Consider the following 16,032-nt stretch of genomic DNA (forward strand, 5'->3'; position numbering starts at 1 on the left):
CACACTAATCTAGGAACTCCTCTCTGCCCAGAACGTTGGAGGCTATACACCACACCCCTCAACAGTATTTATAGGAACTCAAACACCATATTCTGCTCTGTTCCAGTAACAAGAAGCCGAAAGCACCAGCCTGAAGATGACGAGTGAGACCTCGTCGAAACGTCGCACAGACACCCCGACTCTTACACGGGAAGACACCCGAAGACACCAAAACCTGCATTCCTGTACCCGTGAAAATCTACGAAAGCAAATATATATATATATATATATATATATATATATATATATATGCACATACATACATATATGCACAAAGCAGAGATCAATCTTAGGTAGTGTACCAGGTTGGGGGGAAATATCAATGGAAACTGAATATGGCAGCTTTACCTAGTGGCTGGAGAGAATGTGCACTCCAAGAAAATGTGTGGCATTCAACTATGTATTAATCAGGATAGATCCACTGAAATTAATGACCATGACCAAGTTAGTCCCATATTAATTTTAAGCGGTCTCCTCAGAGTAAAACTTAGCTGAACACCACCCAAAGCTTTGAACTGTCTCAAGTTGTATTATGCATGACTTTGCAAGTCGGTTCTTATCTGCTACTAACACTATTTCGAACGTATCACCTCACAGTGACCTTACCAGTGCTGCAATCCGAAGTATATTTAACCAGGAAGCATTTTTAGAACTGGACAGTTAAGACACCCAAGGGGGGGGGGAATCACTGTTGGAAGGCGCTTGGATTTAGGATAGTAATGAAAGTCAGTAGCTGTACAGACACCTTTTCCTCTCTCCTTTTTTAAGAGTTTGAATAAGATGTTCATTAGTTATCTTCCACCTACTGTGTTTAAAGCATTCTTTCTCTCTCACTCACCACCACCAAGCTACATCTCTTTTTGTTTTTCTTTTACAGACTAATTAAGCATCATAGCAGTATCTTCCTCTTTATCAATTCACCTTCTGGATTGAGCTCAATGACTTGGACCTTCCGACCGGTGGGCCTCCAGTCCAGTAGAAGCTCCCTCTGGCAGAAGAAGGCAGACAATTCTTGCCAGTTCCCCCTTCCCTTGCAGCCTTCCTCCACTGCCACTATTCTAGAGGGTCTCCCAACAAAACGTGTCAGGGAGAATGAGGAGGCTGCAGGGCAAGAAAGCTTCCCCTTTCAGCTAGCAGCATCCTATCAGCAGAATTCCACTCACTGAAATTTAATAAAATTTCTTATTAAAAAAAATATTTTATTGTTCTGAGTATAAGCCAAGTACAATATTTTGATAAACAAAAACCTACTAAAATGTTATCACACAACACTCCTATCTCTGAGCAGTGTGAGATTCCAGGGGTCCCAGGCACTCGCCCAGGGTCCGTGTTTCCTTTTGGAAATGAGGCCCATTGGAAAGTGTGGTGTCTTTATGATATATGGTTTATTTACACAGATATACAACCTGAGCCTACGATGGAGGGGCTCACAACATTAACACTCCAAGTGGGTCTTGCTGCTCCCATAGCTGCAGCCATGGATTCAAACAGAAATCAACCCTTGTACTTCTCTCCAGCCACCTTTACCAGACTGAAACCTTTCCCCTCCATCCCAGTCAGCCTGAAACACTCTACCTCAAACTCTGCCTTTGCGTTCGAACTAACTCAGATTTGGAGGAGGGGCCCCACCCACTTGCAGTCTGGCACAGAGCCTTTGCTTTCTTAAATGACTTTCTTAATGACTCATCACCTTCCATTTGTTCTCCTAACAGCCTACACCCCAGGCAATTTCCTGGTCAGGAAACTGGCCTGGCTTATATTTTACCATTTACTGGATCCAAGAATTTAGGGGAGTCTAGTACCCACAAACTCATAACACTATTATACTATTCAATCAGTAACACGAAGACACAGCTATCCATATCCCCTCAGTTCAAAATTCTAGCCAGCCACATGTACAACAAATACAGGTGACCCACACCTAGACAACTTATAACTGAATATTCTAGCTGCCTAAAATAGCTACTTCATTGACCAGCATGAAGGCTGTCAGCAAGTCTTCATGAACATTCCAAGCTACTATCAATCATGGACAATGACAGAAATCGAGGCACGTGCATTGTAAACTACTGCATCTTTAAATGGTCATTTGCACACTCCTAAATATGCCAATGTTAACAGCAAAGTTAACACATACAAAGGCAACCTATGTTTCTGAAACTAAACACCTGAAGAATGAACTTAATGGCTAGCAGTTTTATATTTCAGTTTTATGATACAACCACAACTCAGCAGATTGTCAGCACAAGCCAACCCTGTAATTAATGCAAGAATTTTTCCTCCATTACAAATTCAAAATTTTAATTGTTACTTGTTATCAGGGGCCCAGAATCCACACTTCTTTGTAACAAAATATGAAATAACATAAAACCATTTTTGCAGGCAAAAGAAAAAAACAAAACAATGGAGGGACAATAAATTTTCCACACCAGGTACTACCTGATCTTCCTACGCCTCTGCATGTATTCACATTTTAGTATCCTTGGAAAAACTAAAGAACACCAGGTGACAAGATGTGGCTAACAGTATGCTCTCATTACAGGACATGGGGGGGTAGAAGCTTAATCTTTGCAAATTTTGGGCTACTATAGAGAAAATACTACACAGCACTGATATAGTTCTTCAAGGAATTCCAAGTGTTTCACATACATTATCTCTAAACATTGGTATTCTTCATCCCTCTCCTGGAAACAGGTACAGGGAGGTGAGAGTGAAAAATAGTTTTCTGGGTTAGGTCACCCAGTGGATACATGGCTGAGGTACAGTGTGGACTAGAGTTGTCCCAGCGCATACTCTCAGCCACCACACCATGCCTGCTTTTGAAACTTTACCATAGAGAGAAGTGCTTTTTTTGCCTTTTGTAGCCAATGTGACATCCAATGCTAATTCCCCCTTTAGCATCTTCCTCAAATAAAAATTCCTGGCTCACTGTACAAAAAATCTTAGTCACCACAACACACTTAACTCATGTGTATCTCCCAGCCATGCTAGCAAAACATGCCTATGCAGCATGGGTAGGCAAACTAAGGCCCGGGGGCTGCATCCAGCCCAATCGCCTTCTAAATCCGGCCTGCAGACGATTCAGGAATCAGCATGTTTTTAGATGGGTAGAATGTGTCCTTTCACAGTGGTACCCCAGGTTAAGTACTTAATTCATTCCGGAGGTCCGTTCTTAACCTGAAACTGTTCTTAACCTGAAGCACCACTTTAGCCAATGGGGCCTCGTGCTGCCGCCGCGCCGCTAGAGAACGATTTCTGTTCTCACCCTGAAGCAAAGTTCTTAACCTGAAGCACTATTTCTGGGTTAGCGGAGACTGTAACCTGAAGCGTATGTAACCTGAAGCGTATGTAACCCGAGGTACCACTGTATTTAAAATGTATCTCTGGGTTATTTGTGGGGCATAGGAATTCATGCATATATTTTTTTCAAAATATAGTCCGCCACCACCACCCCAAGGTCTGAGGGACAGTGGACTGAAAAAGTTTGCTGACCCCTGCTGTATGGTGTATAAGCAGATCAAAAACAACAGGGTTTTTTTGGGGGGGGTTAACCTGCAAGTGTCACATCAACTCCAAAATTCACCAGCTGCCACTGTCAGCTGCCCTAAAATCTATGAAATCATCAGACCAAATGCTATTCTCACTTAATCAAACCTGTCTCCATGGTAGGAAAATGTAACATATACAATTAGCAAACAAGAACGCTGATGAGTTATGACGAGGGAGGTTGCTGAAGTGAGAAATGTATTGATTCATGCGGGATAACCTGAAATGGTGATCAACCTACAGACCTTAGAAAATCAGGCTATGGACCCAAGAATATGAGGAAAGGGCAAATTTCAGTTGTAGGTTTTTCCATGCAGACATTCACAGTTTAATCCTGGGCATATCCAATCAAAATAATATCTGGGAGCTGTGCATCTCTTTTGAGTAACTGGAGAGCTATTGTCTCAACATAGACTATGCTGGGCTAGGGAGACCAATAATTTAATTTTACATAAGGCAGCTTTGTGGGTTTCGTGTTCTGTACATATCCTAAAGTTTAGCGAAAATAAGCACTGAACAAAAATACAGCCATATTATGGCCAATAAGGCAATTCATGTAAATAAAGTTACTTCCTGTCCCAAGATTTTAACACTGAAGAATTGACATTGAATTGAAGTTCATTCACAATAACAATGTTTACTGTATTTTACTCCATTCAGTTGAATAAACAGATTAAAATAAAGACCAAAGGTCCACCTAAATGTATTCATGAAACCCATGTAAATTACTAAGGGAGAGAAAAGATGGATTAGAGCATTAAAGGAAGCCCAATGGAGAGCGAATCCACTATTCAGAACACCCACACAGAGACAGCAGCTCCCGACAAGAAAAATGTTCTCTACAAAAATAAACCACAAAGATTCTTTTCATGAAAAATTAAAGAGTGCTCTATATGCAGATTACATGACATTTAATTTTAGGAAACTCTGCTGAAATGAAACTCTTCTGTGCATGATTCACAGTTCATGAGATAATAAATGATTAAATAATACACATCCTTTTAGATAATTTAATACTTTTCTTTCTTTCTAGCATAATTAATTCCTTCTTGAGGTATATTTCACCTAGATTTCATGATTAAAGCAGAAATGGAAGCCATTATTACTTACTTACCTTGACACTGAAATCCTTGTTTGCCAAACCCCCTAGGCAAGGAAAAAGAGAGTGAAAGACAAAGTTAGCTTTTTTTTGTTGTCGTAATATGCAACAGCAATATTATTTCCTGTCAAAGGAATAAGTTTTCTTAACTTCTGCTTACGGAGTAAGTCCCACTGAGTTTAATAGCGGTTACTTACGAGTATACCTGTACAGGGTTCTGCTCTCAGCCTCTTTACATTCAACAAAAAAAAATTCTGAACAATTAACTTGCAAATATTCACAATGTAAGGGTCCATTTCATTAATACTATTATGGCTCTTGATGGATGCAGCCCACAACTTTGTATGCAGCAACACAACTACAGTGGTGCCCTGCAAGACGAATGCCTCGCAAGACGGAAAACTCGATAGACGAAAGAGTTTTCCGTTTTGGAGGTGCTTCGCAAAACGAATCTCCTATGGGCTTGCTTCGCAAGACGAAAATGTCTTGCGAGTTCCTGTGGGGTTTTTTCCCCCTCCCCCCTTTTTCTAAGCCGCTTATCAGCTGATCCGATAAGCTGATAAGCCGCTAAAAGCTGCTAATAGCGCTAATCCGCTAATCCGTCAATGGGCTTGCTTCGCAAGACGAAAAAACCGCTAGACGAAGAGAATCACAGAACGGATTCTTTTCGTCTTGCGAGGCACCACTGTAATAAAGGAATAAATTGTCTTGGCTTGTTTTAATGTCCAAAATATACTTACAATGCAAGAGAATATCAGGTGGGGTGTGTGTGATAAACTGGCAAGTGAGACACATTTGTTAGTAAGTGGGCCAAAACACCTAATCTCCCAGGATTTGTTGGATTCAGTGAGAATACTAGAGCTGCAAGATTCTAGTTATTCACCTTCTCAAAACTGTCTAGATGGCCTTGATAGTCCTCCTACCCCCTTTGTTGTGATTACTGCCCTTTCTTCTTTTAAGAGAATCTAAGTGAAAAACTAACACATACACACTCACAAAAAGAAAGCTTGGCCTTATATCTAAGGATGCAAGACTGACGGAATTTCTACCAGTTGCCAAAACACGAACATGAACCTCTGTTATTTATTTTGCTAACATGCATTTCGGGGGAGGGGGGGCTACATTAAGGAGCTCATATACAAATACTTTCCTCGTAGGTGTTTATATACAGATACTTAGTTTATACTACTCAAATCTACTTGCTAGGAGCAGCCTGCAAAACTGTAGGATGGCACACACACAAGTTTTTTCCACAGTGAAGTGGAGACTTCAAACACACACACACATTTACTTTGTTTATAGGCACAAATCTGTGGGAATAAAATTAAACACACAGAGGAATTCAAACAAAGCTTAACAATCTTGTTTGTGAAAACCGTCCTGATATTGACGGGTGTATATTTTAACCACAATTTTTTTTATATACATGCCACCTTTTAAAAACACTGCTGCAACTGTCTCAAGATAGCCGGATTGTTGAGGTCAAATGCAATAATGCTAAATTAACAACTAAATTGATGCAACTGAAAGTTACTAATTCATAATCAGAGCATCCCTTTTTTGTGTTCTTAAAAGTTTCTATACTTGACAGAACTAACTTCTAAATAAAATGAGTAATCAAACAATGCCACATAACAGATTACTTTATCTCTGATTTATTGATTTTTAACACAGTTAAAGATAAGTGCAGTACACTTGCAACCTACACACATTTCGCTGGTGCTAATTCAGTTTTGCGAACTTGGCAAATAAATAAAATGGAATGGAAAGCAGGCAGGTGTACAGAAAAAAATACTTTGGCAATCCCACCCTCTATTGCACCCAATGTGTTTTGACTATACACAATTTTGGCTTTAGGTGCTATTCTTGGAATGTAACCTCTGTATAAGTTGCGGGCTTACTGTATTGAAAACATAGAAGCAAAGCAGGAAAGGGTAAAGGCTGCAATTTCTACCTCCCTCTCTCTATATATATATTAGTAATAAATTGAAGTTGAGTGGTACAGACTTTTTCCTAATCCTTCATTGAGGAGGACCAAAAAGTGGTGGTTCCTCCACTAGGCTCTCTCACACACACACACTGCAAACACTCTACAATTAAGCATTTTTTAAAAGTTTAGATCTGCTTACAAGCGTTTGGGAAAAATTGCAACATTAAAAAAAAGAAGAACTGATTGGGTGACGGTGGTGTTAACAGTGCTGCCCCTTTAGAGAACAGCTACCCAAATTTTGTATTTACAATTCACAGGTTTTCTGAAGTTTCCCAGACTCTCATTAAAAAGGCGCCTATATTTTATCTCTGAAGCAGAAAAACATTACTGCGTGCTGTCTCTGAAGAATATTAAAAATCCTTCCTAGCTGGAAAAGGCAGTAGAACACAACTTTTCTTGTCACCTGCCAGCCACAGGATGTGTTTCCCCATTCAAATGCACCCTGTAATTAAGTGCCTTTTATCAATGCAGTTTTAAAATGTATTCACTATCATTATAAACATGATTAAATGGGCCCTACAGCAATTTTATAACTCTACTCTTCTTTTTGTTTCATTCCCCCCCCAAATTATTTTCCTCTTCTAATTACATTAAGTAAATTGAGCATTATTTTTAAAATGTAAGCAGCTATATCATTTTTATCACCTCCTCATTTCTCTCTCCAAAGTTTTGCATGCCCATATGATGAATTTCTCAACAATTACAGAGAAGTGGAATGATATGCAGTAGACCCATAGGACAATCCTATCCATTTTAATTGGGTTTGTCTTCCAAAATAGTATTGGGATGCTTTTAAATCACTGGAGTTGAATGCTTCTTAACTTGACTGCTTCAACTGGTATTTTAAGTGTGTGTTGCATTAATTATGTAATCACATCATTTAGCTTATTTATTGTATATTATTGTTTTATTTCAATTATATTGTAAACCTCCTTGGGATAAATATCATGAAGGGCTGTAAATGCAAACATATATGTTTGCTTGGAAATAAGCCCCACTGTATTAAGCAGAACTTACCACAAGTAAGTGGGCATAGGTTTAGAAAAAGGCTTTCCCCTGTGATAGGATGTCAAGGCCAAGAAAACTTTTGTTTCGGCACTTCTTAGACAACACTTAGTACTCAAAGTCTGATACTACAGCACAAAACAAACACAAAATATCTAAAGTATTAAGGGTTCATGCATTCACAATCCATACATTTTCCTTTAATGCACATGCAACACAAAGTTCTCAGCTTTTGCTTGTGTGTATTTTAAAGGGAGACACTGGAAGCTACCCTTGTGCTCTTCCTAACCAAGGCAATACAAAAATATTTAGTAACAAACACTGGATTCAAAGTATCACCTGCAAGCAGAATGCTTTCTTCAGTAGGGCTTCCTCCAAAGTACAGGCAACCCCCCATTTATTTGGGGGGGGGTTACGTTCCAAGTCACCTTGCGTGTAATTGAAGCATCCTGCAAAGACCCTCTGAACCTCTGGGAATCCTAGAAAAACCCTTTTACAAACCAGCAGCCCTACCAGACAGGGTAGGAATGGTGGCAATGGAGGCATTCAGTCTTCCTCATTGCTGAAGGACGATTTGCAAACAATGACAAGCAGGGCGGACCGGTACCCCCAAAGTGCTTGGCTGTGGGTGAGACTCACTTGGTGGAGCTGATGGTGTCTTGCAGAGGAACATGATGAGGAACGGCTAAGGGAGCTGGGCATGTTTAGCCTGGAGAAGAGGAGGTTAAGGGGTGATATGATAGCCATGTTCAAATATATAAAAGGATGTCACATAGAGGAGGGAGAAAGGTTGTTTTCTGCTGCTCCGGAGAAGCGGACACGGAGCAATGGATCCAAACTACAAGAAAGAAGATTCCACCTAAACATTAGGAAGAACTTCCTGACAGTAAGAGCTGTTCGACAGTGGAATTTGCTGCCAAGGAGTGTGGTGGAGTCTCCTGCTTTGGAGGTCTTTAAGCAGAGGCTTGACAACCATATGTCAGGAGTGCTCTGATGGTGTTTCCTGCTTGGCAGGGGGTTGGACTCGATGGCCCTTGTGGTCTCTTCCAACTCTATGATTCTATGATGATGGGCAGCTGGCACTTCTGTCTCTTCAGTTGGTCAGGACATTATTTTTGGGCAGCCTCATAGTCCATGGATGTAGTTTCAACACAGGTGCCAATGTTCTTCAAATCGAAGCATTGTTTGAAGTGGGTCAGCCAGCCAGAACTAGCTCAGAACTCCTTCTCAGGCTGCCTGAAGTGCACATACAGTCTGAGAGTCTTCTTGCGCAAGGTGCTGCCATCAATGGGGATATGCTGGCAGTTCAAGGCCTCTAGCCACAGATTCAGTGCTTCATGTGCCTTCAACAGGGCCTCATCCTGCACATGGCTGGGGACCTTGGCAGTTGTAGTTGTACATGCACTCACTGCCTCCAATGCCTGGATTTTCTTCTCCCGTACCTTTACGGCACTTAAGCTGGATTATTTCCTGCCAAACTTGCATGCCACATAACACCTGCTCATGCTGCCTGCTAAACAGTCCACAACTTCCAATTCCTCCTCCAGCATGGGCACCACTCGCTGTCTCTTGGGTTTGTTTGTCATCACCCGAGGAAGATGACGATGCTGTGCATTTAGGTGCCATCTCAAAGAGCAGCTCAAAGAAAAAAACACACACCTACAAAAACTCCAACACAACCCTTCTCTCCCAACCTCCTTCCTCAAACTCTCCACAGGCCTCAATCCTTGGTGCAAGGGCTCTTGGGATTGCAGTTGTGAAGGCCCATGGGATTGGTAGGTGCTGTTCCTGCGCCTTTTCTGGCTTCTTCGCGCCTCTTCTGGGGCCATTTTGGCCTTTTTAAAATTCATTTCTGGCTCAGCATGATGCGCGTACACACAGTCACACACATGTTGAATGCGCATAAAAGGGAGGGTTGCCTGTGAGGATAGACCTGACACCTGGAAGTCCTAAGGTTCTCTCATAGCTGATACTATGGGAATGGCGGAGTATCCAGTCCATACCAAAGGCTCTCGGACAAATAAGTTGCAGCATGTGAATAAAATGGATGTATTTGGATGCAAGCAATCCACAATAAGACAACATGAACACTCGTTTTTCTTCATTCAAGATGAGCCCACGGAGGAAAGGTGCACAACCATTCACAGTCTAAACCACAGCCAGATATGTGCATGCAAACGACGTACAACACCACTTCAGCTAGCTGGCATTGTAACAGCCTGACATTGTTTCGAGGAAAGAAAGCACTGCTTTATCCCCTTGTGGCTCCTGAGTGGTTTTTATTAGTTTCCTCCATATCGGCTATGCGCATAAATCTTATTTATGAGTATGCACATCTAAGAGGTGCAATCTGCAAAAGTATTTTCAAATCCCCTTGCCCACCAGAGGCAGCAACAGGAAACACAAAAAAGGGAAATACCAAACTCAGTGCAAGAGATCCAAGCAATCTCGTACTAAGCAACTGCAGAATCATAAGAGTTTGTAAAGTGGCAGGGCTGTGTAAGAAGAAGGGCAGCTTGCACACAAATGCTTATATGCACGAAGTGGTTACAGAATCAAGGTTAAGTGGAACAGCTGCATGCAAGCACGGTGTACATGACATAACCCAGGTGCTAAAGGGGAATATATATAGTGGATATATAGGAGAAAGAAAAACTAAATGAATTCAATGGGTAGGACAACTTACGCTGCGGTTAAAGAGAATGCACTCTGTTATGAGTTCACTGGCATCTTATGGCAGCTCCTGAACAAGTGTATGGGTGCAGGAAGAGGCTAAGATGACGGCCAAAAACTGTACAGTGGTACCTCGGGTTACATACGCTTCAGGTTGCATACACTTCAGGGTACAGACTCCGCTAACCCAGAAATAGGGTTAAGAACTTTGCTTCAGGATGAGAACAGAAATCGCACGGCAGCAGTGGGAGGCCCCATTAGCTAAAGTGGTGCTTCAGGTTAAGAACAGTTTGAGGTTAAGAACAGACCTCCGGAACGAATTAAGTACATAATCAGAGGTACCACTGTAATTCAGTCCTGGCATTGGGAGGTCCTGTGGGGAGATGGGTGGCTCTTGGTTCCAGAAACAGGTAATAGCACAGTTTGGGTGTAGTCTTTGATTTGTATTTATCCACAGAAGCTCAGGTGGCAGTGGTAGCTATAAGTGAATGCCACCTTTGGCACCGACAATGTCTGTTTCCGGATCGGGATAGCCTGGCCGCTGTGAACATTCCTCTAGACTGGATAGTGTGAATCTGCTCCATCATCTGGGACTTTGATTGAGGCTGGTCTCAAAGCCAGGGCTGCTGCAGAATGCTGCAACCGTGTAACAAGGTTACTAGTGGAGTATCCTACCACACACATATTACATCGCTGCTAAAGGAGCTGCATGGGCTGCCCATAAACTACAGGGATAAGTTCAAGGTTTCGATGTCTGCTGACCAGGATACCTGCAGGAGTCGCACTCTCTCCCTACTGCCATCTGAATATTCTGCTCAGCTGCAAAGTTCATCTGGGTTGGGCAACTAGCGTGAAGGGCCTTCTCAGTGGTAGCCCCCTTCTTACAGAATCACCTCCCCTCAGAGCTCTGACAACTGCAAATATATTTTAGCACTTCTTAAAAGCCTACTTGTGCATTCCAGCCTTTTCTGGAGTTTAGTGTTAGGAATACCAGCGACCAATTTGGAGGGTGTACATAAGTAGAGAGGGGAAGTTCTGTGGCACAGCCCAAAGTCTTTCTGCTAGGAGAAGTACTTTGCTGGATACCACCTCTAATGTTGCAATGTTACTATGCTGTTGCTTTTTAAAATCATTTTAACTTGTACATTGACTCAGGTTGGATTGCAACAGGTAGTAGTGAAATGAATATAACATAACATACAATAAGTAAAACTTCTAGACAGTAGGGTTGTAGCAGAAAATAACTCCCCTGGGAGAAATTTATGTACAACAATTTCCTTGTCAGCCAGGTAAGCAAAAGCCTAACTACCGTATTTTTTGCTCTATTGGACGCAGTTTTCCCCCTCCAAAAATTGAGGGGAAATGTGTGTGCGTCCTATGGATCGAATGCAGGCTTGTACCATAGCCGCGCGCAACCCCTCTGGCAGGGAGAGGCTGCACGGGGCTATGGCTTCTTTAACCCTGCGCAGCGTCTCCCGGGAAGGAGGGGCTGCACGGGGCTAAAGGGGAAGCCAAAACAGTGAGCGGGATCCATCCCACTCGCTGCCTTGCCTTCTTCCATAGCTGCGCGCAACCCCTCTGGCAGGGAGAGGTTGTGTGCAGCCTGTACGGTGCTCTTTGGGGCTGGGGGGGAATATTTTTTTTCTTGATTTCCCCCCCCCTAAAAACTGGGTGCGCCCATAATAGGAGCCCCATTAGTAGATCTGCAGATATTTTAAATTTTTACTTTGGAGGACTGTGAATTTGATTGGACCAATGGCATGGCAGGGGGAAATCATATTTCCACACACTATTTTCCTGATCTACTATCAACACATACGGAAAGCTGCTGTTTTACCCTTCAGGGAAATAATACAGGTATTCTTCTTTTCCCTTAATTTGACTTCAGGATGGGATAGCATGGGGAAAGAGCTGAAATCCTCCAGCACTACTGCTCTGACCTAATTCAAAATCTCTCCCCACCCTACTCACTTCAGCCGCTTTTAAGTAAATAAAAATAAAAATGTTGGGAGATCCATCTGAACATCTTGAGTGCAGACTGGCCAAAAAGGCAGGCAAGAGATCAGCTACAGAAAATAATTAGATTGCAAGGGTTGGATCCTCCGGGAGCATGCCTTTGGAGTCAATAAATGGATTGCACACAATAGACAAGAGATAAGCACGTACAGTAAACTTTAGGGTGCAGTAGGGTGGTAGCAAATTGTACTTCAGCAGACGACAGGGGGGCAGAAACTTGGTTAGTTAAGCCTCTACCTAAGTAAGTTGGTAAAGCAGGAAATAGAACAATACACAAGGCAACTGACAGCCCACAGCATCACTACAGGGAATTTCCATCAGTGAGCTTAAGAAATTTGAAGGAGGGTTCTCAAGTGAAATACAGTTGGAAGTCTCACTAGATAAAGCTGGTGCAGTACAGAGTACAACAACGTATAAGATTTTTTCAATCCCCAGCATCCCTAGGTAGGATTGGGAGAGAAATCTGTCTGAAGCCCTGGAGAGCTGCTAGCAGACAGCATGGGCAAAACTGAGCTAGATGGACCATTGAGCATCCTACAACGTCCTATGGTAAGATACAAAATCTTGCATCTATGGTCTGTGCAACAAAGAAACTTTGTGTCTGGAAAGAGGAAACTCCAAAAAAGCCCTGTGGCAAAGATGAGACATAGAAAAAGGACCGTTGAGGGTGATGGAGGAAGAGGGTGTCTTGCATCTGTTTTGTGTTGTTGTTGTTGTTGTTGTTGTTGTTGTTGTTGTTGTTGCATTTACCATATTTTTCTGTCTATAAGACACCCCCAGGTATAAAATGCCCCCTATTTTGGGGGACTCGGATTTAAGAAAGGGGGGGGGGAGAGATATATCCGTGCATAAGACATCCCCCTAATTAGGGGGGGAAACCTAGTCTTATACACAGAAAAATACGGTATATCCCATCTTTTTGTCCAAGCAGCTCAATGCAGAGTACACAATTCTCCCCCTCCACAACTAATCCCTACTGAGAGGCAGCGACTGACCCAAAATCACCCAGTTAACTTAACGACCAAGTGGGGATTTGAACCCTGAACTCCCAGGTCTTAGTCTGACACTCTAACCACTGCACCATGCAGCTGCTTACGGAAGTTGCCCCCTGTGGCGGAATGGTATTTAGAACAATCCCTTAAGCAGATGTTGTTGGTGTTGTTTGCATATAACGCTTTCAGCGTGGGGATGGCAAATCTCACTCCAGATGTTTCTGCTGTGATGTTGGGAGAGTTATACAGTGTGCAATCCAATATATGATGGTGTTGCTCTCCAGTTAACACCAGTTCCTTGACTTCCTGATCTGGGGTGGGAGGTGAAGGATAGAAGAGTACTTATCATGGTGCAACAGTGGGAAAGAATCTCACACGAAATAGTGAAATAGCAAAAGAGCAGCCTTACGCAGTTAGACTCCCGATCCATCTAGCACAATACTGTCTGCACTAACTGGCAGCAGCCCTCTAAGAGCTCAAGCAGGCAACATTCCAAGTGCTACCTGGAGGTGCCAGGAACAAAAACCGGGATCTCATGGAAACAACAACGAGATGCGGAGGACAAGGTTTCTGTGTCTCTAATAGTTGCACAGAAGAGGGAACTTGGAGAGATGCAGAGTGAGAAAATCTGCAGCTTGTCATGCTAGAGTTGAGAAAATCTGCACTTCCCAAACAACTTGGAAAAGATGGGTCACTCCAAACAGCATGGCCAATGGCCAGAGATTATGGAAGTTGCTCTCTAACAAAAGCTGACAGCCAACCATTTCCCATCACCGCTGGTGTAGAGCCTGGTCTGCATCTGCATCAGGGCAAATGGATTTTAAGTGTCCAGAGGGGGACAGGGTGAGACTGTTTCAGAAGGAAGCCGGCTCAAGGACCAAGAAGAGGATTGTAGACGGGACCAAGAAGAGGATTGTAGACGGAAGAGAGAGTGTGCGTGTGTGCGCTGGTCTGCACAGGAAGACTTGTATTGGAGTTGCTTTCATATCAGTGGGAGTGATGAAGAGTTCTAGATGCAACCAGCTTCCTCCACAGCTGGTGTGGCAAGAGTGTGGCGGCTGAGAAGAAGGGGGCTACAGAGCCTTCCCTTTAAAAAAGAGTGTCATTCCAGGATCCCAGCAAAATGGGTTGCATCGTAGGAGAAGTTTTTGGTTCTGAGAGCACGGTACTGCGTGGGGGTGGAAGTCTTTTTCTGTATGAAATCAAATGGGCTTTTATGGGGTGTGCATGCATGTGTGGTACAGAAGGTCTATCTAAAGGCACTAATTTTTTTTCCCAGATGTGGTCAGCGGAGCGGTGAAATGGACAGAAGGACCGGTGTTGGTTTTTCCCCAGATGTGGATAAATGGGTTGGCATATTTGTGGGGTGGGAGGGAGTCAGCTCTCTTTCCACGTGAAAAAGGTGCCCCAAGAGCCTTAAAGTAGAAAGATCCTTTCTGGCAACTTGGAGTGCAGGAAAACTGAGTCCACTGGGTCAGCCTGGCCCAGAAGTTTTGTGTGCCCCTATGAAAAATGCAGCGCCACATGAACCACCCCGCACAGGGGTGGTGCCTCCCTCCCTCCCTCTCCGTAGGAGGAAAGTAAGAAGGAGAGACACCTCCCATACATGCGACTGCATGGGGCGGGGAAAAGAGCTCCTGTCAGCGGGGAAGGAGTGCGCTGGGGTCTCATCGAACCGACGGAGCCCCCGGAGAGACGGCGAACCTCACGCGCTTCCTCCTGCCGGTGGAGAGAGAGAGAGTGTGTGTCTCTCTTTCTGCCCCAAGTCCTTCACCTGTGAAGTCTGCCGAGCGGCTGAAGGGAAGGAGATGACTAACAGCGCTGAGGCGGCGCGGGGAGAGAGCCAGCCAGCCTGCCTCCCCGCCCGCCCGCCCGCCTCGCCTGCCTCTCCGGGAGTGGAAGACTGCGAGGCTCCCGGCTGGAGGAGAGGCAAGGCGGCGAGGGAGCGCCGCTGGAGTTCCCCCTCTGCAGCCACCGCAGCGCAGCGCCCGGTTCTCGGGCGGGGGGTGGGGGTTGAGGCCGCGCTCGCTCCTTACCAGATGAAGTCGGTGCAGTGGCTGCAGAAGGTGGGCTGCTTGAAGAAGCGCGCGATGAATTTGTGGTCGCGGACCTCGTGCACGTTCTTCTGCCGGAGGGCCCCTTTGCGGGCGAAGCCCCGCGCCGCGTCGGGACCCGCGCCGGGCTCCGGGTTGGGGAAGACGTCGGCCATGGCGCGCGCCCCCGCCCCCCGCTCGCTCCTTCCCTCGCTTGCCGCGCCGCGTCGACTTTTGACTTCGCCTCAGCCAGGAAGCGCCTCCTTCCCTCCCACTTCTCTCCCTCTGCCCCGTCCGGCAGCCGCCGACACTCTGGCAGCGGCGGGGATGGGCGCTGCCTCCTGCCCGCTCGGGCTCCTCCTGACGTCTGAGCCACGCGCAGCAGGCAGGCGGGGGGGGGAGGATCCCTTTCCCCGGGCCAGCCCCCGACGGCTCCGCCCGCCCGCGCGCTCACTGGACCCCCTGCGGCGGGGGGGAGGGGCCACCAGAAGGGGGAGGGCCAGCGAGCGCCGGAGAGACAGAGCGAGAGCCGGGGAAGCCCGTCTCTAGGGCAACGAGGCGGTGTGTGGGCGACTCCCCCAACTCCGGGGGGGGGAGGGAGGAGGATGGCGCGCGCCGAAAAGGGCCCTCTTCGTTGCT

General features: G+C 44.8%; 1 protein-coding gene across 3 annotated transcripts in view; it reads right to left on the bottom strand.

Annotated features, from left to right (window-relative positions):
- PRKCA (protein kinase C alpha) overlaps positions 1-15,773 on the bottom strand; it is a 193,245-nt gene extending 177,472 nt beyond the window's left edge. For 2 of the 3 annotated variants that reach the window (XM_082212493.1, XM_082212492.1), the window contains exons 1-2: positions 15,397-15,772; positions 4,700-4,731 (exon numbers count right to left, since the gene is read on the bottom strand). In XM_082212493.1, coding sequence (XP_082068619.1) covers positions 4,700-4,731; positions 15,397-15,569 — 205 coding nt within the window. In that variant the 5' untranslated portion in view covers positions 15,570-15,772. Of the gene's footprint in view, positions 1-4,699; positions 4,732-15,396 lie in introns of all 3 variants that reach the window. The other variant, XM_082212494.1, reaches the window with a different exon arrangement.
- Between the last annotated feature and the right edge of the window lie 259 nt (positions 15,774-16,032).

Source organism: Podarcis vaucheri (genome assembly GCF_965113315.1).
Source record: "Podarcis vaucheri genome assembly, chromosome: 2".
NCBI lineage: Eukaryota > Metazoa > Chordata > Lepidosauria > Squamata > Lacertidae > Podarcis > Podarcis vaucheri.